A 22,957-nucleotide genomic window follows, 5' to 3' on the forward strand; every position below is an offset into this window, starting at 1 on the left:
AGCAGTCTATGGAGGAGGGAGACATGATGAGGACAAGTAAAGAGGAAGAAGAAGAGACGTATGTGAGGAGTGATCAGCAGTCTATGGAGGAGGGAGATATGATGAGGACAAGTAAAGAGGAAGAAGAAGAGAAGTATGTGAGGAGTGATCAGCAGTCTATGGAGGAGGGTGACATGATGAGGACAAGTAAAGAGGAAGAAGAAGAGACATATGTGAGGAGTGATGAGCAGTCTATGGAGGAGGGTGACATGATGAGGACATGTAAAGAGGAAGAAGAAGAGACATATGTGAGGAGTGATCAGCAGTCTATGGAGGAGGGTGACATGATGAGGACAAGTAAAGAGGAAGAAGAAGAGACGTATGTGAGGAGTGATCAGCAGTCTATGGAGGAGGGAGGCATGATGAGGACAAGTAAAGAGGAGGAAGAAGAGACATATGTGAGGAGTGATCAGCAGTCTATGGAGGAGGGAGACATGATGAGGACATATAAACAGGAAGAAGAAGAGACCTATGTGAGGAGTGATCAGCAGTCTATGGAGGAGGGAGACATGATGAGGACATATAAACAGGAAGAAGAAGAGACATATGTGAGGAGTGATCAGCAGACTATGGAGGAGGGTGACATGAGGAGGACATGTAAACAGGAAGAAGAGGAGACATATGTGAGTAGTGATCAGCAGACTATGGAGGAGGGTGACATGAGGAGGACAATTAAAGAGGAAGAAGAAGAGACATATGTGAGGAGTGATCAGCAGTCTATGGAGGAGGGAGACATGATGAGGACATATAAACAGGAAGAAGAAGAGACCTATGTGAGGAGTGATCAGCAGTCTATGGAGGAGGGAGACATGATGAGGACATATAAACAGGAAGAAGAAGAGACATATGTGAGGAGTGATCAGCAGTCTATGGAGGAGGAGTATCTGATGGTGACAGTGAACGAGGTAAAGGAGGAGACCTATGTGACTGATGACCAGTTGTCTACAGAGGAGGGTGACATGATGAGGACAATTAAAGAAGAAGGTTCTGCAGATATCGCAGCAGGTTAGTGGAATGTTACTTTGTTTTATACTCTGGAGTAGCCATAGCCCAACCCTAAATTCATGTAATCATGTGATCTCTGGACACGCCCACTTTACTGGTTATGTCCTTAGAGGCTGTACATCCACCAGTAGGGATCTCACCTGCTACCTCCCTCTATCCCTCCACACACCAGCTACAGCCACACACTCAGTATGTCGTTTGTTCCTACTACGATTGGAGTGTACCACAAACTGTGCACCTGCTAGAAATACAAAAAAAATATTAAATGTCATTAATTAAATAAAATGTAGAAACTCGTCCTGTTACACCAGGCCAGCAAGTCATAAAATCTCTGGCGCTGCACGGTGTTGGTGCTAATGGCCATCTGACCATACACTGGGACTACTCGTCTTCAGAACACAGGCAGGGAAGGTGGGGAACCGTAACTGCACAATGGATAAACATGGTGGTGATGGTGGGAGAGAAGGTCTTACTAGGGATGGAAATAATGCCAATCCCTGATCGTTATCACTAACAGAGTTTCACAGGTTATCCACACCAGTCGCCAAATGGTATGCACATGCTGTACTGGTCTGTTCAGTGTACCGAACCTGCAGCCCAGGACATCTAAGGGCATCACAGACCTGTTAGTGCTCGATCTCACGTGGCTGAGTGGTCTGGTAACTAGTTAGCCTGAGCACTGGTCTGGTCAGTGTAGTGCATGTGCAGCCCGGGATATCTAAGGACATCACAGACCTGTTAGTGCTCGATCACACGTGGCTGAGTGGTCTGGTAACTAGTTAGCCTGAGCACCAGGGGAGGACTGGGAACCTTTGGCCTGGGGGGAAAACACAACCCATAGGCCCTGGGGGCGTGACCATGAAATGATGTGGGCGGGGCCATCTACATGATGCTATAATGTCAATATGGACCAAAAATGTCTGAGGAATGTCATGACTCACGAAGAATTAGGGCAGTTCTGATGGTAAAAAAGGTCATACTCAGTACTAGCAAGACATACATAATAAAGTAGCTAGTGAAATACAGGTAGTCACCGATTAACAAACGGGATAGGGAATGCAGGTTCATTAACCTGAATCAGTTCTTAAGTCAGAACAGTGTCATTTCTGTGCCTCTTTTGTCCCCCTCTGTGTCACCTGTTTCCCCTGTGCCTTTTTTGTACCCTGATGTTACCTCTGTTCCCGTGTCTCTTTTGTCCCCCTGTGTTACCTCTGCTCCCCTGTCCCCCTTTTCCTTTTTTCCCCACGTCACCTCTGTTACCTTGCATCTCTTTTGTCCCCCTCTATGTCACCTCATGTCCCTAACTGTGTCTTTTTTGTCCCCTGTGCCATCTCTGTTTCCCCTGTGCCTCTTGTCCCGCTGTAGCACCTGTTTCCCCTGTATCTCTTTTGTCCCCCTGTGTCACCTTTGCTCTCCACTGTGGCTCCTGTGTCAACCCTGTAACTACTGTGTCCCCCCAGTCACCATCTCTCTGCTCAGCATGAGCAGAGAGATTCGCCGCTGGATCGGGGGCATGTGAGTACTACTCTTAAGGGGGGCGGCCATGGAGCACAGAGGCAGCTCAGCCCAAGTCCTCTGAAGAGGGTAAGGGATCCCTCAACACTGCACTTGCACAGTTTGTAAAAACTGCTACTGTGCATGCACAATGTTCCACACTACAGGAGCGTAGCCCCTGTAGTCCAAGACTACTGAAGCTAACAGTGGGAGAATGGACAGTACCAGACAGACACCGAAGGAGCCCATGGACTACAGGGGGCTAAAGGAAGCCACAGGGAAGTATCAATTCTTGTGTTGCATTGGTTTTAGATTTACTTTAAAGTAAATCTAAATCCTAGACAAAAAAAAAAAGTTTGACTTATCTAGTGCTTCTACTAGCCCACTGCAGCCATCCTGTGCCCGCACCAGGACATACCGATGCTCCGGGCCCCCACACCGGGACATACCGATCTTCTGGGCCCCCGCACCGGGACATACCGATCCTCCGAGCCCCTGCAGCGTTTTCTTTTTCTTCTGGATGTGCGGCCCCAGTCCGTGCACCTCCTGATCGTGCGTGGACGGGAAATGTATAATAATAATAGTAATCGAAACATTTGTATAGCGCTTTTCTCCTGTCTGACTCAATGCACTCAAGAGCTGCAGCCACAGGGACACGCTCAGGAGGCCACCCTGAAATGTTAGGGAGTCTTGCCTTGAACTCCTTACTAGCCAGGATTCAAACCCTGGTCTCCCATGTCAAAGGCAGGACCCTTAACCAGCACACTATCCAGCTACTATCTCTACCATGTATCCGCAGAACACTTCCAAGGAAGGGAGCGTGGCCAGGGCTGCGCATGTGCAGTGGCCGGAAGAGGGGCACTGCTAGGGACCAGATGATTGTTTAGTGACAGGGCAGGCACAGGGCGGCTGCGGGGGGCTGGTAGAAGCCCCAGGTAAGTTAAACTTTTTTTTTTTCTTCGGTTAAGGTTCCCTTTTAAAGGATACCGTAAGTGAATCTAAGGTGCCCAGTGTAACTTACCTGGGGCTTCTTCTAGCCCCCTGCAGTCCTTCAGGCCCCTTGCTGACATTCCAGTCCAGAGCAGTGCTTTTTTAATTGCTGCTAGATTTGGGCGCAGCCAGCGCCACCAGAGACTATTATAGGAATCAGTCCTATAGCGGCGCTCAGTGAGTAACGTCGGCTCCGTCAGAAGACGGAGCCCAAGTTGCTTTAAAACACAATAATTCAGCCTCCAGCAATCTCTGGAACCCGAATTATATCATTCCCCACCATCCATGGTGGCCTGGAGGGGGAACAGTAATTAAAGGGAACCTAAACTGAGAGGGATATGGATGTTTCCTGTTAAACAATGCCAGTTGCTGGTCAGTGCTGCTGATCTCTATGGTTACCGATGTGGCTGAATCACAGCCCTGAAACAAGCATGCAGCTAATCCAGTCTGACTTCAGTCAGAGTACCTGATCTACATGCTTGTTCAGGGGCTGTGGCTAAAAGTATTAGAGACACAGGATCAGCAGGCTATTCAGGCAACTGGTATTACTTTAAAAGGAAAAATCCATATCCTTCTCAGTTTAGGTTCCCTTTAACGCGGCCCGGACTTGTGTAGAAGCAGGATCAGCCATATACCGTCTGTATCCTGCGCCCAAGTCTACCAGCGCCGATTTCAAATATATGCTTCCAGTTTGATCCATTCATCAGTTGTGCCTCTCTGAAAGCTGCCAGACTAAGTCAGCTACTGGCTATTACACATGCGTGGCCACATGCCTCCCCGATCGCGCTCCAATAGTTGGAAATATTTGGCACATGCGCAGTAGCAATTTGTTCAAACTGTGCAAATGCAGAATGCTCCCAGCTTTGGGAGTGCAATTGAGGAGGCACATGCAGCTTTCGGAGGGAACAGTTGCTGAATGGATTTCAGAGAGGGACCAGAAGTACTACAGCGGGCTAGTAGAAGGTTAAGCTTAAAGGAAAAAAGAGACGTTTTAAAATTAAAGTTTTATACATACATGGGGCTTCCTCCAGCCGCATCCGCTCGGATCGCTCCCACACCGCCGTCCTCAGCCTTCTCTATCGCCAGCACCAGGTCCAGTAACTTCCTCTAGTAGCGGCCAGTCTGCGGCTGCCGGAGAGAGACGTAGACAACGCACTTCTTTTGCGCAGACTGGCCACTACTGGAGGAAGTTACGGTAGCAGAGCTGCAGAAGGCGGAGGATGACGGCATGGGAACGATTGGTGCGGAGGGGGCTGGAGGAAGCACCAGGTATGTATAAAACTTTTATTTTAAAATGTCTCTGGTACACTTTAAGGAAGACTAAAATAACTTAAAACAAAAAAACAAGAGTTTCACTTACCTGGGGCTTCTGCCAGGCCCCTGCTGCCGCCCTGTGCCCACGCTGTCCTGGAACGATCCCCCAGTCCCCTGCAGTGGCTACGTTTCCTTCTCGCCGACTTGCAAATCAATAGCCACTGCACCTGCGCAGCCCTGGTCGCACGCATTCTCATTCATGCAGAGAAAACATCATATTGCTTCTGCGCAGGATGCTCCCGGTTTGGCGAAGGTGAACAAGGTTGCTTACGGCCAGGGCCACGCAAACGCAGTGGCCGTTGAGTTGCGATTATGAAACTGAGCTGCGGTGCTGGACCGGGGGATCGTTCAGCATGGCTGCAGGGGGCTGGCAGAAGCCCCAGGTGAGTGAAACTTTTTTTTTTACTTATTTCAAGTTCACTTTTAAACAAACTTCCATTGCTGCAACAAGCTAAATTGGCTAACGGTACCAGGAGTGAAAGGGTTACACACATACAAAAGAGACAGAGATATGGGGAGGGGGCAGCTGTGTGAGCACAGGGCTGGTCTGATGGAAGAACAGGAGACAAATGGAGAGGGGAGGAGGGGAAGTGTCAGCTTACCAGGAAGAGTGTCCGCAGCTCAAGTCTGCGCTGCACGGCCAGTGTCCCCGTCCTTTATGTTTCAAGCAAGCAGCAGGAGGCTGGGACTGAGGGAACATTTGGCACTTCACACACTGCAGGAAAGCTGCAGACATCAGACAGGACTGGGACAGCAGCCTCTCTGCCATTTCAAATGACGCGCTCCATGCGCCTCTGCTCTACTTACTGACTGGCTGTGTCTGCAGGCAGGGGGCAGGACCTCTGCTGCCTAGCAGCCAGTCACAGCAGCAGCCACAACAGGGAGCAAGAAGGGCCGCTGCGGGATCAACATAGATGTAAAACCAGCGACCCTGATACAGGAGACAGGAGGTGGCCCGGGAGGAGATTGCCCCCCTTCCCCCCAGGCCAGTTCGCCCCTGCTGAGCACTGGTCTGTTCAGTGTAGCACATGTGCAGCCCGGGACATCTAAGGACATCACAGACCTGTTAGTGCTCGATCTCACGTGGCTGAGTAGTCTGGTAACTAGTAAGCCTGAGCACTGGTCTGTTCAGTGTAGCACATGTGCAGCCCGGGACATCTAAGGGCATCACAGACCTGTTAGTGCTCGATCTCACGTGGCTGAGTGGTCTGGTAACTAGTAAGCCTGAGCACTGGTCTGTTCAGTGTAGCACATGTGCAGCCCGGGACATCTAAGGGCATCACAGACCTGTTAGTGCTCGATCTCACGTGGCTGAGTGGCCTGGTAACTAGTTAGCCTGAGCACTGGTCTGTTCAGTGTTGCACATGTGCAGCCCAGACATTTAAGGACATTACAGACCTGTTAGTGCTCGGTCTCACGTGGCTGAGTGGTCTGGTAACTAGTTAGCCTGAGCACTGGTCTGATCAGTGTAGTGCTTGTGCAGCCCGGGACATCTAAGGGCATCACAGACCTGTTAGTGCTCGATCTCACGTGGCTTAGTGGCCTGGTAACTAGTTAGCCTGAGCACTGGTCTGTTCAGTGTAGTGCATGTGCAGCCCGGGATATCTAAGGACATCACAGACCTGTTAGTGCTCGATCACACGTGGCTGAGTGATCTGGTAACTAGTTAGCCTGAGCACTGGTCTGTTCAGTGTTGCACATGTGCAGCCCAGACATTTAAGGACATTACAGACCTGTTAGTGCTCGGTCTCACGTGGCTGAGTGGTCTGGTAACTAGTTAGCCTGAGCACTGGTCTGATCAGTGTAGTGCTTGTGCAGCCCGGGACATCTAAGGGCATCACAGACCTGTTAGTGCTCGATCTCACGTGGCTGAGTGGTCTGGTAACTAGTTAGCCTGAGCACTGGTCTGGTCAGTGTAGTGCATGTGCAGCCCGGGACATCTAAGGGCATCACAGACCTGTTAGTGCTCGATCTCACGTGGCTGAGTGGCCTGGTAACTAGTTAGCCTGAGCACTGGTCTGTTCAGTGTAGCGCATGTGCAGCCCGGGACATCTAAGGGCATCACAGACCTGTTAGTGCTCGATCTCACATGGCTGAATGGGCTGGTAACTAGTTAGCCTGAGCACTGGTCTGTTCAGTGTAGCACATGTGCAGCCCGGGACATCTAAGGGCATCACAGACCTGTTAGTGCTCGATCTCACGTGGCTGAGTGGCCTGGTAACTAGTTAGCCTGAGCACTGGTCTGTTCAGTGTACCGAACCTGCAGCCCGGGACATCTAAGGGCATCACAGACCTGTTAGTGCTCGATCTCACGTGGCTGAGTGGTCTGGTAACTAGTTAGCCTGAGCACAGGTCTGTTCAGTGTAGCGCATGTGCAGCCCGGGACATCTAAGGGCATCACAGACCTGTTAGTGCTCGATCTCACGTGGCTGAGTGGTCTGGTAACTAGTTAGCCTGAGCACTGGTCTGTTCAGTGTAGTGCATGTGCAGCCCGGGACATCTAAGGGCATCACAGAGCTGTTAGTGCTCGATCTCACGTGGCTGAGTGGTCTGGTAACTAGTTATCCTGAGCACTGGTCTGTTCAGTGTAGCGCATGTGCAGCCCGGGACATCTAAGGGCATCACAGACCTGTTAGTGCTCGATCTCACGTGGCTGAGTGGTCTGGTAACTAGTTAGCCTGAGCACTGGTCTGTTCAGTGTAGCGCATGTGCAGCCCGGGACATCTAAGGACATCACAGACCTGTTAGTGCTCGATCTCACATGGCTGAGTGGTCTGGTAACTAGTTAGCCTGAGCACTGGTCTGTTCAGTGTAGCGCATGTGCAGCCCGGGACATCTAAGGACATCACAGACCTGTTAGTGCTCGATCTCACGTGGCTGAGTGGCCTGGTAACTAGTTAGCCTGAGCACTGGTCTGTTCAGTGTAGCGCATGTGCAGCCCGGGATATCTAAGGACATCACAGACCTGTTAGTGCTCGATCACACGTGGCTGAGTGATCTGGTAACTAGTTAGCCTGAGCACTGGTCTGTTCAGTGTTGCACATGTGCAGCCCAGACATTTAAGGACATTACAGACCTGTTAGTGCTCGGTCTCACGTGGCTGAGTGGTCTGGTAACTAGTTAGCCTGAGCACTGGTCTGATCAGTGTAGTGCTTGTGCAGCCCGGGACATCTAAGGGCATCACAGACCTGTTAGTGCTCGATCTCACGTGGCTGAGTGGTCTGGTAACTAGTTAGCCTGAGCACTGGTCTGGTCAGTGTAGTGCATGTGCAGCCCGGGACATCTAAGGGCATCACAGACCTGTTAGTGCTCGATCTCACGTGGCTGAGTGGCCTGGTAACTAGTTAGCCTGAGCACTGGTCTGTTCAGTGTAGCGCATGTGCAGCCCGGGACATCTAAGGGCATCACAGACCTGTTAGTGCTCGATCTCACATGGCTGAATGGGCTGGTAACTAGTTAGCCTGAGCACTGGTCTGTTCAGTGTAGCACATGTGCAGCCCGGGACATCTAAGGGCATCACAGACCTGTTAGTGCTCGATCTCACGTGGCTGAGTGGCCTGGTAACTAGTTAGCCTGAGCACTGGTCTGTTCAGTGTACCGAACCTGCAGCCCGGGACATCTAAGGGCATCACAGACCTGTTAGTGCTCGATCTCACGTGGCTGAGTGGTCTGGTAACTAGTTAGCCTGAGCACAGGTCTGTTCAGTGTAGCGCATGTGCAGCCCGGGACATCTAAGGGCATCACAGACCTGTTAGTGCTCGATCTCACGTGGCTGAGTGGTCTGGTAACTAGTTAGCCTGAGCACTGGTCTGTTCAGTGTAGTGCATGTGCAGCCCGGGACATCTAAGGGCATCACAGAGCTGTTAGTGCTCGATCTCACGTGGCTGAGTGGTCTGGTAACTAGTTATCCTGAGCACTGGTCTGTTCAGTGTAGCGCATGTGCAGCCCGGGACATCTAAGGGCATCACAGACCTGTTAGTGCTCGATCTCACGTGGCTGAGTGGTCTGGTAACTAGTTAGCCTGAGCACTGGTCTGTTCAGTGTAGCGCATGTGCAGCCCGGGACATCTAAGGACATCACAGACCTGTTAGTGCTCGATCTCACATGGCTGAGTGGTCTGGTAACTAGTTAGCCTGAGCACTGGTCTGTTCAGTGTAGCGCATGTGCAGCCCGGGACATCTAAGGACATCACAGACCTGTTAGTGCTCGATCTCACGTGGCTGAGTGGCCTGGTAACTAGTTAGCCTGAGCACTGGTCTGTTCAGTGTAGCGCATGTGCAGCCCGGGATATCTAAGGACATCACAGACCTGTTAGTGCTCGATCACACGTGGCTGAGTGATCTGGTAACTAGTTAGCCTGAGCACTGGTCTGTTCAGTGTTGCACATGTGCAGCCCAGACATTTAAGGACATTACAGACCTGTTAGTGCTCGGTCTCACGTGGCTGAGTGGTCTGGTAACTAGTTAGCCTGAGCACTGGTCTGATCAGTGTAGTGCTTGTGCAGCCCGGGACATCTAAGGGCATCACAGACCTGTTAGTGCTCGATCTCACGTGGCTGAGTGGTCTGGTAACTAGTTAGCCTGAGCACTGGTCTGGTCAGTGTAGTGCATGTGCAGCCCGGGACATCTAAGGGCATCACAGACCTGTTAGTGCTCGATCTCACGTGGCTGAGTGGCCTGGTAACTAGTTAGCCTGAGCACTGGTCTGTTCAGTGTAGCGCATGTGCAGCCCGGGACATCTAAGGGCATCACAGACCTGTTAGTGCTCGATCTCACATGGCTGAATGGGCTGGTAACTAGTTAGCCTGAGCACTGGTCTGTTCAGTGTAGCACATGTGCAGCCCGGGACATCTAAGGGCATCACAGACCTGTTAGTGCTCGATCTCACGTGGCTGAGTGGCCTGGTAACTAGTTAGCCTGAGCACTGGTCTGTTCAGTGTACCGAACCTGCAGCCCGGGACATCTAAGGGCATCACAGACCTGTTAGTGCTCGATCTCACGTGGCTGAGTGGTCTGGTAACTAGTTAGCCTGAGCACAGGTCTGTTCAGTGTAGCGCATGTGCAGCCCGGGACATCTAAGGGCATCACAGACCTGTTAGTGCTCGATCTCACGTGGCTGAGTGGTCTGGTAACTAGTTAGCCTGAGCACTGGTCTGTTCAGTGTAGTGCATGTGCAGCCCGGGACATCTAAGGGCATCACAGAGCTGTTAGTGCTCGATCTCACGTGGCTGAGTGGTCTGGTAACTAGTTATCCTGAGCACTGGTCTGTTCAGTGTAGCGCATGTGCAGCCCGGGACATCTAAGGGCATCACAGACCTGTTAGTGCTCGATCTCACGTGGCTGAGTGGTCTGGTAACTAGTTAGCCTGAGCACTGGTCTGTTCAGTGTAGCGCATGTGCAGCCCGGGACATCTAAGGACATCACAGACCTGTTAGTGCTCGATCTCACATGGCTGAGTGGTCTGGTAACTAGTTAGCCTGAGCACTGGTCTGTTCAGTGTAGCGCATGTGCAGCCCGGGACATCTAAGGACATCACAGACCTGTTAGTGCTCGATCTCACGTGGCTGAGTGGCCTGGTAACTAGTTAGCCTGAGCACTGGTCTGTTCAGTGTAGCGCATGTGCAGCCCGGGATATCTAAGGACATCACAGACCTGTTAGTGCGCGATCTCACGTGGCTGAGTGGTCTGGTAACTAGTTAGCCTGAGCACTGGTCTGTTCAGTGTAGCACATGTGCAGCCCGGGACATCTAAGGGCATCACAGACCTGTTAGTGCTCGATCTCACGTGGCTGAGTGGTCTGGTAATTAGTTAGCCTGGGCACTGGTCTGTTCAGTGTAGCACATGTGCAGCCCGGGACATCTAAGGGTATCACAGACCTGTCAGTGCTCGATCTCACGTGGCTGAGTGGCCTGGTAACTAGTTAGCCTGAGCACTGGTCTGTTCAGTGTAGCGCATGTGCAGCCCGAGACATCTAAGGGTATCACAGACCTGTTAGTGCTCGATCTCACGTGGCTGAGTGGTCTGGTAACTAGTTAGCCTGAGCACTGGTCTGTTCAGTGTAGCGCGTGTGCAGCCCAGGACATCTAAGGACATCACAGACCTGTTAGTGCTCGATCTCACGTGGCTGAGTGGTCTGGTAACTAGTTAGCCTGAGCACTGGTCTGTTCAGTGTAGCGCATGTGCAGCCCGGGACATCTAAGGGCATCACAGACCTGTTAGTGCTCGATCTCACGTGGCTGAGTGGTCTGGTAACTAGTTAGCCTGAGCACTGGTCTGTTCAGTGTAGCGCATGTGCAGCCTGGGACATCTAAGGACATCACAGACCTGTTAGTGCTCGATCTCACGTGGCTGAGTGGACTGGTAACTAGTTAGCCTGAGCACTGGTCTGTTCAGTGTAGCGCATGTGCAGCCTGGACATCTAAGGGCATCACAGACCTTTTAGTGCACGATCTCACGTGGCTGAGTGGTCTGGTAACTAGTTATCCTGAGCACTGGTCTGTTCAGTGTAGCGCATGTGCAGCCCAGGACATCTAAGGACATCACAGACCTGTTAGTGCTCGATCTCACGTGGCTGAGGGGTCTGGTAACTAGTTAGCCTGAGCACTGGTCTGTTCAGTGTAGCGCATGTGTAGCCCGGGATATCTAAGGACATCACAGACCTGTTAGTGCTCGATCTCACGTGGCTGAGTGGTCTGGTAACTAGTTAGCCTGAGCACTGGTCTGTTCAGTGTAGCACATGTGCAGCCCGGAACATCTAAGGGCATCACAGAGCTGTTAGTGCTCGATATTACGTGGCTGAGTGGTCTGGTAACTAGTTAGCCTGAGCACTGGTCTGTTCAGTGTAGTGCATGTGCAGCCCGGGACATCTAAGGGCATCACAGACCTGTTAGTGCTCAATCTCACGTGGCTGAGTGGTCTGGTAACTAGTTAGCCTGAGCACAGGTCTGTTCAGTGTAGCACATGTCCCGCCCCGGGACATCTAAGGGCATCACAGAGCTGTTAGTGCTCGATCTCACGTGGCTGAGTGGCCTGGTAACTAGTTAGCCTGAGCACTGGTCTGTTCAGTGTAGTGCATGTGCAGCCCGGGACATTTAAGGACATCACAGACCTGTTAGTGCTCGATCTCACGTGGCTGAGTGGTCTGGTAACTAGTTAGCCGGAACACTGGTCTGTTCAGTGTTGCACATGTGCAGCCCGGGACATCTAAGGACATCACAGACCTGTTAGTGCTCGATCTCACTTGGCTGAGTGGTCTGGTAACTAGTTAGCCTGAGCACTGGTCTGTTCATTGTAGTGCATGTGCAGCCCGGGACATCTAAGGGCATCACAGACCTGTTAGTGCTCAATCTCACGTGGCTGAGTGGTCTGGTAACTAGTTAGCCTGAGCACTGGTCTGTTCAGTGTAGCACATGTGCAGCCCGGGACATCTAAGGGCATCACAGACCTGTTAGTGCTCAATCTCACGTGGCTGAGTGGTCTGGTAACTAGTTAGCCTGAGTACTGGCCTGTTCAGTGTAGCGCATGTGCAGCCCGGGACATCTAAGGGTATCACAGACCTGTTAGTGCTCGATCTCACGTGGCTGAGTGGCCTGGTAACTAGTTAGCCAGAGCACTGGTCTGTTCAGTGTAGCGCATGTGCAGCCCGGGACATCTAAGGACATCACAGACCTGTTAGTGCTCGATCTCACATGGCTGAGTGGTCTGGTAACTAGTTAGCCTGAGCACTGGTCTGTTCAGTGTAGCGCATGTGCAGCCCGGGACCTCTAAGGACATCACAGACCTGTTAGTGCTCAATCACACGTGGCTGAGTGGTCTGGTAACTAGTTAGCCTGAGCACTGGTCTGTTCAGTGTAGCACATGTGCAGCCCAGACATTTTAAGGACATTACAGACCTGTTAGTGCTCGGTCTCACGTGGCTGAGTGGTCTGGTAACTAGTTAGCCTGAGCACTGGTCTGTTCAGTGTAGCACATGTGCAGCCCGGGACATTTAAGGACATCACAGACCTGTTAGTGCTCGATCTCACGTGGCTGAGTGGTCTGGTAACTAGTTAGCCTGAGCACTGGTCTGTTCAGTGTAGCGCATGTGCAGCCCGGGACATCTAAGGGCATCACAGACCTGTTAGTGCTTGATCTCACGTGGCTGAGTGGTCTGGTAACTAGTTAGCCTGAGCACTGGTCTGTTCAGTGTAGCGCATGTGCAGCCACGCGACATCTAAGGACAAGGACATCACAGACCTGTTAGTGCTCGATCTCACGTGGCTGAGTGGTCTGGTAACTAGTTAGCCTGAGCACTGGTCTGTTCAGTGTAGCACATGTGCAGCCCGGGACATCTAAGGGCATCACAGAGCTGTTAGTGCTCGATATTACGTGGCTGAGTGGTCTGGTAACTAGTTAGCCTGAGCACTGGTCTTTTCAGTGTAGTGCATGTGCAGCCCGGGACATCTAAGGGCATCACAGACCTGTTAGTGCTCAATCTCACGTGGCTGAGTGGTCTGGTAACTAGTTAGCCTGAGCACAGGTCTGTTCAGTGTAGCGCATGTGCAGCCCGGGACAGCTAAGGGCATCACAGAGCTGTTAGTGCTCGATCTCACGTGGCTGAGTGGCCTGGTAACTAGTTAGCCTGAGCACTGGTCTGTTCAGTTTAGTGCATGTGCAGCCCGGGACATTTAAGGACATCACAGACCTGTTAGTGCTCGATCTCACGTGGCTGAGTGGTCTGGTAACTAGTTAGCCTGAACACTGGTCTGTTCAGTGTAGCACATGTGCAGCCCGGGACATCTAAGGACATCACAGACCTGTTAGTGCTCGATCTCACTTGGCTGAGTGGTCTGGTAACTATTTAGCCTGAGCACTGGTCTGTTCAGTGTAGTGCATGTGCAGCCCGGGACATCTAAGGGCATCACAGACCTGTTAGTGCTCAATCTCACGTGGCTGAGTGGTCTGGTAACTAGTTAGCCTGAGCACTGGTCTGTTCAGTGTAGTGCATGTGCAGCCCGGGACATCTAAGGACATCACAGACCTGTTAGTGCTCGATCTCACGTGGCTGAGTGGTCTGGTAACTAGTTAGCCTGAGCACTGGTCTGTTCAGTGTAGCGCGTGTGCAGCCCGGGACATCTAAGGGCATCACAGACCTGTTAGTGCTCGATCTCACGTGGCTGAGTGGTCTGGTAACTAGTTAGCCTGAGCACTGGTCTGTTCAGTGTAGCGCATGTGCAGCCCGGGACCTCTAAGGACATCACAGACCTGTTAGTGCTCAATCACACGTGGCTGAGTGGTCTGGTAACTAGTTACCCTGAGCACTGGTCTGTTCAGTGTAGCACATGTGCAGCCCGGAACCTCTAAGGACATCACAGACCTGTTAGTGCTCGATCACACGTGGCTGAGTGGTCTGGTAACTAGTTAGCCTGAGCACTGGTCTGTTCAGTGTAGCACATGTGCAGCCCAGACATTTAAGGACATTACAGACCTGTTAGTGCTCGATCTCACGTGGCTGAGTGGTCTGGTAACTAGTTAGCCTGAGCACTGGTCTGTTCAGTGTAGCACATGTGCAGCCCGGGACATCTAAGGGCATCACAGACCTGTTAGTGCTCGATCTCACGTGGCTGAGTGGTCTGGTAACTAGTTAGCCTGAGCACTGGTCTGTTCAGTGTAGCGCATGTGCAGCCCGGGACCTCTAAGGACATCACAGACCTGTTAGTGCTCGATCACACGTGCCTGAGTGATCTGGTAACTAGTTAGCCTGAGCACTGGTCTGTTCATTGTTGCACATGTGCAGCCCAGACATTTAAGGACATCACAGACCTGTTAGTGCTCGATCTCACTTGGCTGAGTGGTCTGGTAACTAGTTAGCCTGAGCACTGGTCTGTTCAGTGTAGCGCATGTGCAGCCCGGGACATCTAAGGACATCACAGACCTGTTAGTGCTCGATCTCACGTGGCTGAGTGGCCTGGTAACTAGTTAGCCTGAGCACTGTTCTGTTCAGTGTAGCACATGTGCAGCCTGGACATCTAAGGGCATCACAGACCTGTTAGTGCTCGATCTCACGTGGCTGAGTGGTCTGGTAACTAGTTAGCCTGAGCACTGGTCTGATCAGTGTAGTGCTTGTGCAGCCCGGGACATCTAAGGGCATCACAGACCTGTTAGTGCTCGATCTCACGTGGCTGAGTGGCCTGGTAACTAGTTAGCCTGAGCACTGGTCTGTTCAGTGTAGTGCATGTGCAGCCCGGGATATCTAAGGACATCACAGACCTGTTAGTGCTCGATCACACGTGGCTGAGTGATCTGGTAACTAGTTAGCCTGAGCACTGGTCTGTTCAGTGTTGCACATGTGCAGCCCAGACATTTAAGGACATTACAGACCTGTTAGTGCTCGGTCTCACGTGGCTGAGTGGTCTGGTAACTAGTTAGCCTGAGCACTGGTCTGATCAGTGTAGTGCTTGTGCAGCCCGGGACATCTAAGGGCATCACAGACCTGTTAGTGCTCGATCTCACGTGGCTGAGTGGTCTGGTAACTAGTTAGCCTGAGCACTGGTCTGGTCAGTGTAGTGCATGTGCAGCCCGGGACATCTAAGGGCATCACAGACCTGTTAGTGCTCGATCTCACGTGGCTGAGTGGCCTGGTAACTAGTTAGCCTGAGCACTGGTCTGTTCAGTGTAGCGCATGTGCAGCCCGGGACATCTAAGGGCATCACAGACCTGTTAGTGCTCGATCTCACATGGCTGAATGGGCTGGTAACTAGTTAGCCTGAGCACTGGTCTGTTCAGTGTAGCACATGTGCAGCCCGGGACATCTAAGGGCATCACAGACCTGTTAGTGCTCGATCTCACGTGGCTGAGTGGCCTGGTAACTAGTTAGCCTGAGCACTGGTCTGTTCAGTGTACCGAACCTGCAGCCCGGGACATCTAAGGGCATCACAGACCTGTTAGTGCTCGATCTCACGTGGCTGAGTGGTCTGGTAACTAGTTAGCCTGAGCACAGGTCTGTTCAGTGTAGCGCATGTGCAGCCCGGGACATCTAAGGGCATCACAGACCTGTTAGTGCTCGATCTCACGTGGCTGAGTGGTCTGGTAACTAGTTAGCCTGAGCACTGGTCTGTTCAGTGTAGTGCATGTGCAGCCCGGGACATCTAAGGGCATCACAGAGCTGTTAGTGCTCGATCTCACGTGGCTGAGTGGTCTGGTAACTAGTTATCCTGAGCACTGGTCTGTTCAGTGTAGCGCATGTGCAGCCCGGGACATCTAAGGGCATCACAGACCTGTTAGTGCTCGATCTCACGTGGCTGAGTGGTCTGGTAACTAGTTAGCCTGAGCACTGGTCTGTTCAGTGTAGCGCATGTGCAGCCCGGGACATCTAAGGACATCACAGACCTGTTAGTGCTCGATCTCACATGGCTGAGTGGTCTGGTAACTAGTTAGCCTGAGCACTGGTCTGTTCAGTGTAGCGCATGTGCAGCCCGGGACATCTAAGGACATCACAGACCTGTTAGTGCTCGATCTCACGTGGCTGAGTGGACTGGTAACTAGTTAGCCGGAGCACTGGTCTGTTCAGTGTAGTGCATGTGCAGCCCGGAATATCTAAGGACATCACAGACCTGTTAGTGCTCGATCTCACGTGGCTGAGTGGCCTGGTAACTAGTTAGCCTGAGCACTGGTCTGTTCAGTGTAGCGCATGTGCAGCCCGGGATATCTAAGGACATCACAGACCTGTTAGTGCGCGATCTCACGTGGCTGAGTGGTCTGGTAACTAGTTAGCCTGAGCACTGGTCTGTTCAGTGTAGCACATGTGCAGCCCGGGACATCTAAGGGCATCACAGACCTGTTAGTGCTCGATCTCACGTGGCTGAGTGGTCTGGTAATTAGTTAGCCTGGGCACTGGTCTGTTCAGTGTAGCACATGTGCAGCCCGGGACATCTAAGGGTATCACAGACCTGTCAGTGCTCGATCTCACGTGGCTGAGTGGCCTGGTAACTAGTTAGCCTGAGCACTGGTCTGTTCAGTGTAGCGCATGTGCAGCCCGAGACATCTAAGGGTATCACAGACCTGTTAGTGCTCGATCTCACGTGGCTGAGTGGTCTGGTAACTAGTTAGCCTGAGCACTGGTCTGTTCAGTGTAGCGCGTGTGCAGCCCAGGACATCTAAGGACATCACAGACCTGTTAGTGCTCGATCTCACGTGGCTGAGTGGTCTGGTAACTAGTTAGCCTGAGCACTGGTCTGTTCAGTGTAGCGCATGTGCAGCCCGGGACATCTAAGGGCATCACAGACCTGTTAGTGCTCGATCTCACGTGGCTGAGTGGTCTGGTAACTAGTTAGCCTGAGCACTGGTCTGTTCAGTGTAGCGCATGTGCAGCCTGGGACATCTAAGGACATCACAGACCTGTTAGTGCTCGATCTCACGTGGCTGAGTGGACTGGTAACTAGTTAGCCTGAGCACTGGTCTGTTCAGTGTAGCGCATGTGCAGCCTGGACATCTAAGGGCATCACAGACCTTTTAGTGCACGATCTCACGTGGCTGAGTGGTCTGGTAACTAGTTATCCTGAGCACTGGTCTGTTCAGTGTAGCGCATGTGCAGCCCAGGACATCTAAGGACATCACAGACCTGTTAGTGCTCGATCTCACGTGGCTGAGGGGTCTGGTAACTAGTTAGCCTGAGCACTGGTCTGTTCAGTGTAGCGCATGTGTAGCCCGGGATATCTAAGGACATCACAGACCTGTTAGTGCTCGATCTCACGTGGCTGAGTGGTCTGGTAACTAGTTAGCCTGAGCACTGGTCTGTTCAGTGTAGCACATGTGCAGCCCGGAACATCTAAGGGCATCACAGAGCTGTTAGTGCTCGATATTACGTGGCTGAGTGGTCTGGTAACTAGTTAGCCTGAGCACTGGTCTGTTCAGTGTAGTGCATGTGCAGCCCGGGACATCTAAGGGCATCACAGACCTGTTAGTGCTCAATCTCACGTGGCTGAGTGGTCTGGTAACTAGTTAGCCTGAGCACAGGTCTGTTCAGTGTAGCACATGTCCCGCCCCGGGACATCTAAGGGCATCACAGAGCTGTTAGTGCTCGATCTCACGTGGCTGAGTGGCCTGGTAACTAGTTAGCCTGAGCACTGGTCTGTTCAGTGTAGTGCATGTGCAGCCCGGGACATTTAAGGACATCACAGACCTGTTAGTGCTCGATCTCACGTGGCTGAGTGGTCTGGTAACTAGTTAGCCGGAACACTGGTCTGTTCAGTGTTGCACATGTGCAGCCCGGGACATCTAAGGACATCACAGACCTGTTAGTGCTCGATCTCACTTGGCTGAGTGGTCTGGTAACTAGTTAGCCTGAGCACTGGTCTGTTCATTGTAGTGCATGTGCAGCCCGGGACATCTAAGGGCATCACAGACCTGTTAGTGCTCAATCTCACGTGGCTGAGTGGTCTGGTAACTAGTTAGCCTGAGCACTGGTCTGTTCAGTGTAGCACATGTGCAGCCCGGGACATCTAAGGGCATCACAGACCTGTTAGTGCTCAATCTCACGTGGCTGAGTGGTCTGGTAACTAGTTAGCCTGAGTACTGGCCTGTTCAGTGTAGCGCATGTGCAGCCCGGGACATCTAAGGGTATCACAGACCTGTTAGTGCTCGATCTCACGTGGCTGAGTGGCCTGGTAACTAGTTAGCCAGAGCACTGGTCTGTTCAGTGTAGCGCATGTGCAGCCCGGGACATCTAAGGACATCACAGACCTGTTAGTGCTCGATCTCACATGGCTGAGTGGTCTGGTAACTAGTTAGCCTGAGCACTGGTCTGTTCAGTGTAGCGCATGTGCAGCCCGGGACCTCTAAGGACATCACAGACCTGTTAGTGCTCAATCACACGTGGCTGAGTGGTCTGGTAACTAGTTAGCCTGAGCACTGGTCTGTTCAGTGTAGCACATGTGCAGCCCAGACATTTTAAGGACATTACAGACCTGTTAGTGCTCGGTCTCACGTGGCTGAGTGGTCTGGTAACTAGTTAGCCTGAGCACTGGTCTGTTCAGTGTAGCACATGTGCAGCCCGGGACATTTAAGGACATCACAGACCTGTTAGTGCTCGATCTCACGTGGCTGAGTGGTCTGGTAACTAGTTAGCCTGAGCACTGGTCTGTTCAGTGTAGCGCATGTGCAGCCCGGGACATCTAAGGGCATCACAGACCTGTTAGTGCTAGATCTCACGTGGCTGAGTGGTCTGGTAACTAGTTAGCCTGAGCACTGGTCTGTTCAGTGTAGCGCATGTGCAGCCACGCGACATCTAAGGACAAGGACATCACAGACCTGTTAGTGCTCGATCTCACGTGGCTGAGTGGTCTGGTAACTAGTTAGCCTGAGCACTGGTCTGTTCAGTGTAGCACATGTGCAGCCCGGGACATCTAAGGGCATCACAGAGCTGTTAGTGCTCGATATTACGTGGCTGAGTGGTCTGGTAACTAGTTAGCCTGAGCACTGGTCTTTTCAGTGTAGTGCATGTGCAGCCCGGGACATCTAAGGGCATCACAGACCTGTTAGTGCTCAATCTCACGTGGCTGAGTGGTCTGGTAACTAGTTAGCCTGAGCACAGGTCTGTTCAGTGTAGCGCATGTGCAGCCCGGGACAGCTAAGGGCATCACAGAGCTGTTAGTGCTCGATCTCACGTGGCTGAGTGGCCTGGTAACTAGTTAGCCTGAGCACTGGTCTGTTCAGTTTAGTGCATGTGCAGCCCGGGACATTTAAGGACATCACAGACCTGTTAGTGCTCGATCTCACGTGGCTGAGTGGTCTGGTAACTAGTTAGCCTGAACACTGGTCTGTTCAGTGTAGCACATGTGCAGCCCGGGACATCTAAGGACATCACAGACCTGTTAGTGCTCGATCTCACTTGGCTGAGTGGTCTGGTAACTATTTAGCCTGAGCACTGGTCTGTTCAGTGTAGTGCATGTGCAGCCCGGGACATCTAAGGGCATCACAGACCTGTTAGTGCTCAATCTCACGTGGCTGAGTGGTCTGGTAACTAGTTAGCCTGAGCACTGGTCTGTTCAGTGTAGTGCATGTGCAGCCCGGGACATCTAAGGACATCACAGACCTGTTAGTGCTCGATCTCACGTGGCTGAGTGGTCTGGTAACTAGTTAGCCTGAGCACTGGTCTGTTCAGTGTAGCGCGTGTGCAGCCCGGGACATCTAAGGGCATCACAGACCTGTTAGTGCTCGATCTCACGTGGCTGAGTGGTCTGGTAACTAGTTAGCCTGAGCACTGGTCTGTTCAGTGTAGCGCATGTGCAGCCCGGGACCTCTAAGGACATCACAGACCTGTTAGTGCTCAATCACACGTGGCTGAGTGGTCTGGTAACTAGTTACCCTGAGCACTGGTCTGTTCAGTGTAGCACATGTGCAGCCCGGAACCTCTAAGGACATCACAGACCTGTTAGTGCTCGATCACACGTGGCTGAGTGGTCTGGTAACTAGTTAGCCTGAGCACTGGTCTGTTCAGTGTAGCACATGTGCAGCCCAGACATTTAAGGACATTACAGACCTGTTAGTGCTCGATCTCACGTGGCTGAGTGGTCTGGTAACTAGTTAGCCTGAGCACTGGTCTGTTCAGTGTAGCGCGTGTGCAGCCCGGGACATCTAAGGGCATCACAGACCTGTTAGTGCTCGATCTCACGTGGCTGAGTGGTCTGGTAACTAGTTAGCCTGAGCACTGGTCTGTTCAGTGTAGCGCATGTGCAGCCCGGGACCTCTAAGGACATCACAGACCTGTTAGTGCTCAATCACACGTGGCTGAGTGGTCTGGTAACTAGTTACCCTGAGCACTGGTCTGTTCAGTGTAGCACATGTGCAGCCCGGAACCTCTAAGGACATCACAGACCTGTTAGTGCTCGATCACACGTGGCTGAGTGGTCTGGTAACTAGTTAGCCTGAGCACTGGTCTGTTCAGTGTAGCACATGTGCAGCCCAGACATTTAAGGACATTACAGACCTGTTAGTGCTCGATCTCACGTGGCTGAGTGGTCTGGTAACTAGTTAGCCTGAGCACTGGTCTGTTCAGTGTAGCACATGTGCAGCCCGGGACATCTAAGGACATCACAGACCTGTTAGTGCTCGATCACACGTGCCTGAGTGATCTGGTAACTAGTTAGCCTGAGCACTGGTCTGTTCATTGTTGCACATGTGCAGCCCAGACATTTAAGGACATCACAGACCTGTTAGTGCTCGATCTCACTTGGCTGAGTGGTCTGGTAACTAGTTAGCCTGAGCACTGGTCTGTTCAGTGTAGCGCATGTGCAGCCCGGGACATCTAAGGACATCACAGACCTGTTAGTGCTCGATCTCACGTGGCTGAGTGGCCTGGTAACTAGTTAGCCTGAGCACTGTTCTGTTCAGTGTAGCACATGTGCAGCCTGGACATCTAAGGGCATCACAGACCTGTTAGTGCTCGATCTCACGTTGCTGAGTGGTCTGGTAACTAGTTAGCCTGAGCACTGGTCTGTTCAGTGTAGTGCATGTGCAGCCCGGGACATCTAAGGGCATCACAGAGCTGTTAGTGCTCGATCTCACGTGGCTGAGTGGCCTGGTAACTAGTTAACCTGAGCACTGGTCTGTTCAATGTAGCGCATGTGCAGCCTGGGACATCTAAGGGCATCACAGACCTGTTAGTGTTCGATCTCACGTGGCTGAGTGGTCTGGTAACTAGTTAGCCTGAGCACTGGCCTGTTCAGTGTAGCGCATGTGCAGCCCGGGACATCTAAGGACATCACAGACCTGTCAGTGCTCGATCTCACGTGGCTGAGTGGCCTGGTAACTAGTTAGCCTGAGCACTGGTCTGTTCAGTGTAGCGCATGTGCAGCCCGGGACATCTAAGGGCATCACAGACCTGTTAGTGTTCGATCTCACGTGGCTGAGTGGTCTGGTAACTTGTTAGCCTGAGCACTGGTCTGTTCAGTGTAGCACATGTGCAGCCCGGGACATCTAAGGGCATCACAGACCTGTTAGTGCTCGATCTCACGTGGCTGAGTGGTCTGGTAACTAGTTAGCCTGAGCACTGGTCTGTTCAGTGTAGCACATGTGCAGGCCGGGACCTCTAAGGGCATCACAGACCTGTCAGTGCTCGATCTCACGTGACTGAGTGGCCTGGTAACTAGTTAGCCTGAACACTGGTCTGTTCAGTGTAGCGCATGTGCAGCCCGGGACATTTAAGGACATCACAGACCTGTTAGTGCTCGATCTCACGTGGCTGAATGGGCTGGTAACTAGTTAGCCTGAGCACTGGTCTGGTCAGTGTAGCACATGTGCAGCCCGGGACATCTAAGGGCATCACAGACCTGTTAGTGCTCGATCTCACGTGGCTGAGTGGTCTGGTAACTAGTTAGCCTGAGCACTGGTCTGTTCAGTGTAGCGCATGTGCAGCCCGGGACATTTAAGGACATCACAGACCTGTTAGTGCTCGATCTCACGTGGCTGAGTGGCCTGGTAACTAGTTAGCCTGGGGGAGTCTCGGTCATTATCGGACATTCTGTGCAGCTGGAGGGACATGACAGACAAGTGACGGCAGCCAACACACAGCAGTCAGTATCACAGTGTGTCATTCATTCCTACTGATATTTGGCATGTACGCATGAAAAAAGCCTCTGTGTAATTTTTGCTGTCAGTGCCACAGACAGCAATAACACCACTGACAGATCTGGCTACATGCACACTTTAGCTCTACCTGATAACCCACAAGACAAATGGATGCATTACATCACAGATCCAGTACACATATACCCCATATACCTCAGCCTAGCAGTGACACAGACAGCAATACAATACAATACACTAACAAAGCACTAAAAACAATGATAAAAAAACGTGAAGAGGATTGGCAGGAGTCTCAATTCACTTGCTGAATGCCAATCATGTACAGGAGGTGGGGCAGCAAATCAGTGCTGACCCCACAATTAAGACATTTAACAAAGTGCAAATATTTAGGGCTGCTCAAATCCGGATCCAGGAGAAACCCAGATAGTTGCTATCAGGATATCTCCCAGTACACCTGGGTTGGGGGGGAGGTCAAGCTAACCTGTCTGACGTCTTCTTCGTCCGTTCCTGACGCCTCCCACGATGTGGTCCACGTGCATCATGTGACTACAAAC

General features: G+C 52.0%; 1 protein-coding gene across 1 annotated transcript in view; it reads left to right on the plus strand.

Moving 5' to 3' along the window:
* Positions 1-390: 390 nt before the first annotated feature.
* LOC137535626 (gastrula zinc finger protein XlCGF57.1-like) overlaps positions 391-22,957 on the plus strand; it is a 28,293-nt gene continuing 5,726 nt past the window's right edge. The window contains exon 1 of the mRNA XM_068257485.1: positions 391-1,044. Within this exon, the coding sequence (XP_068113586.1) occupies positions 399-1,044 (646 nt within the window). The 5' untranslated portion in view covers positions 391-398. The remainder of the gene's footprint in view (positions 1,045-22,957) is intronic.

The sequence above is a fragment of the Hyperolius riggenbachi genome, chromosome 10 (assembly GCF_040937935.1).
Source record: "Hyperolius riggenbachi isolate aHypRig1 chromosome 10, aHypRig1.pri, whole genome shotgun sequence".
Classification (NCBI taxonomy): Eukaryota; Metazoa; Chordata; class Amphibia; order Anura; family Hyperoliidae; genus Hyperolius; species Hyperolius riggenbachi.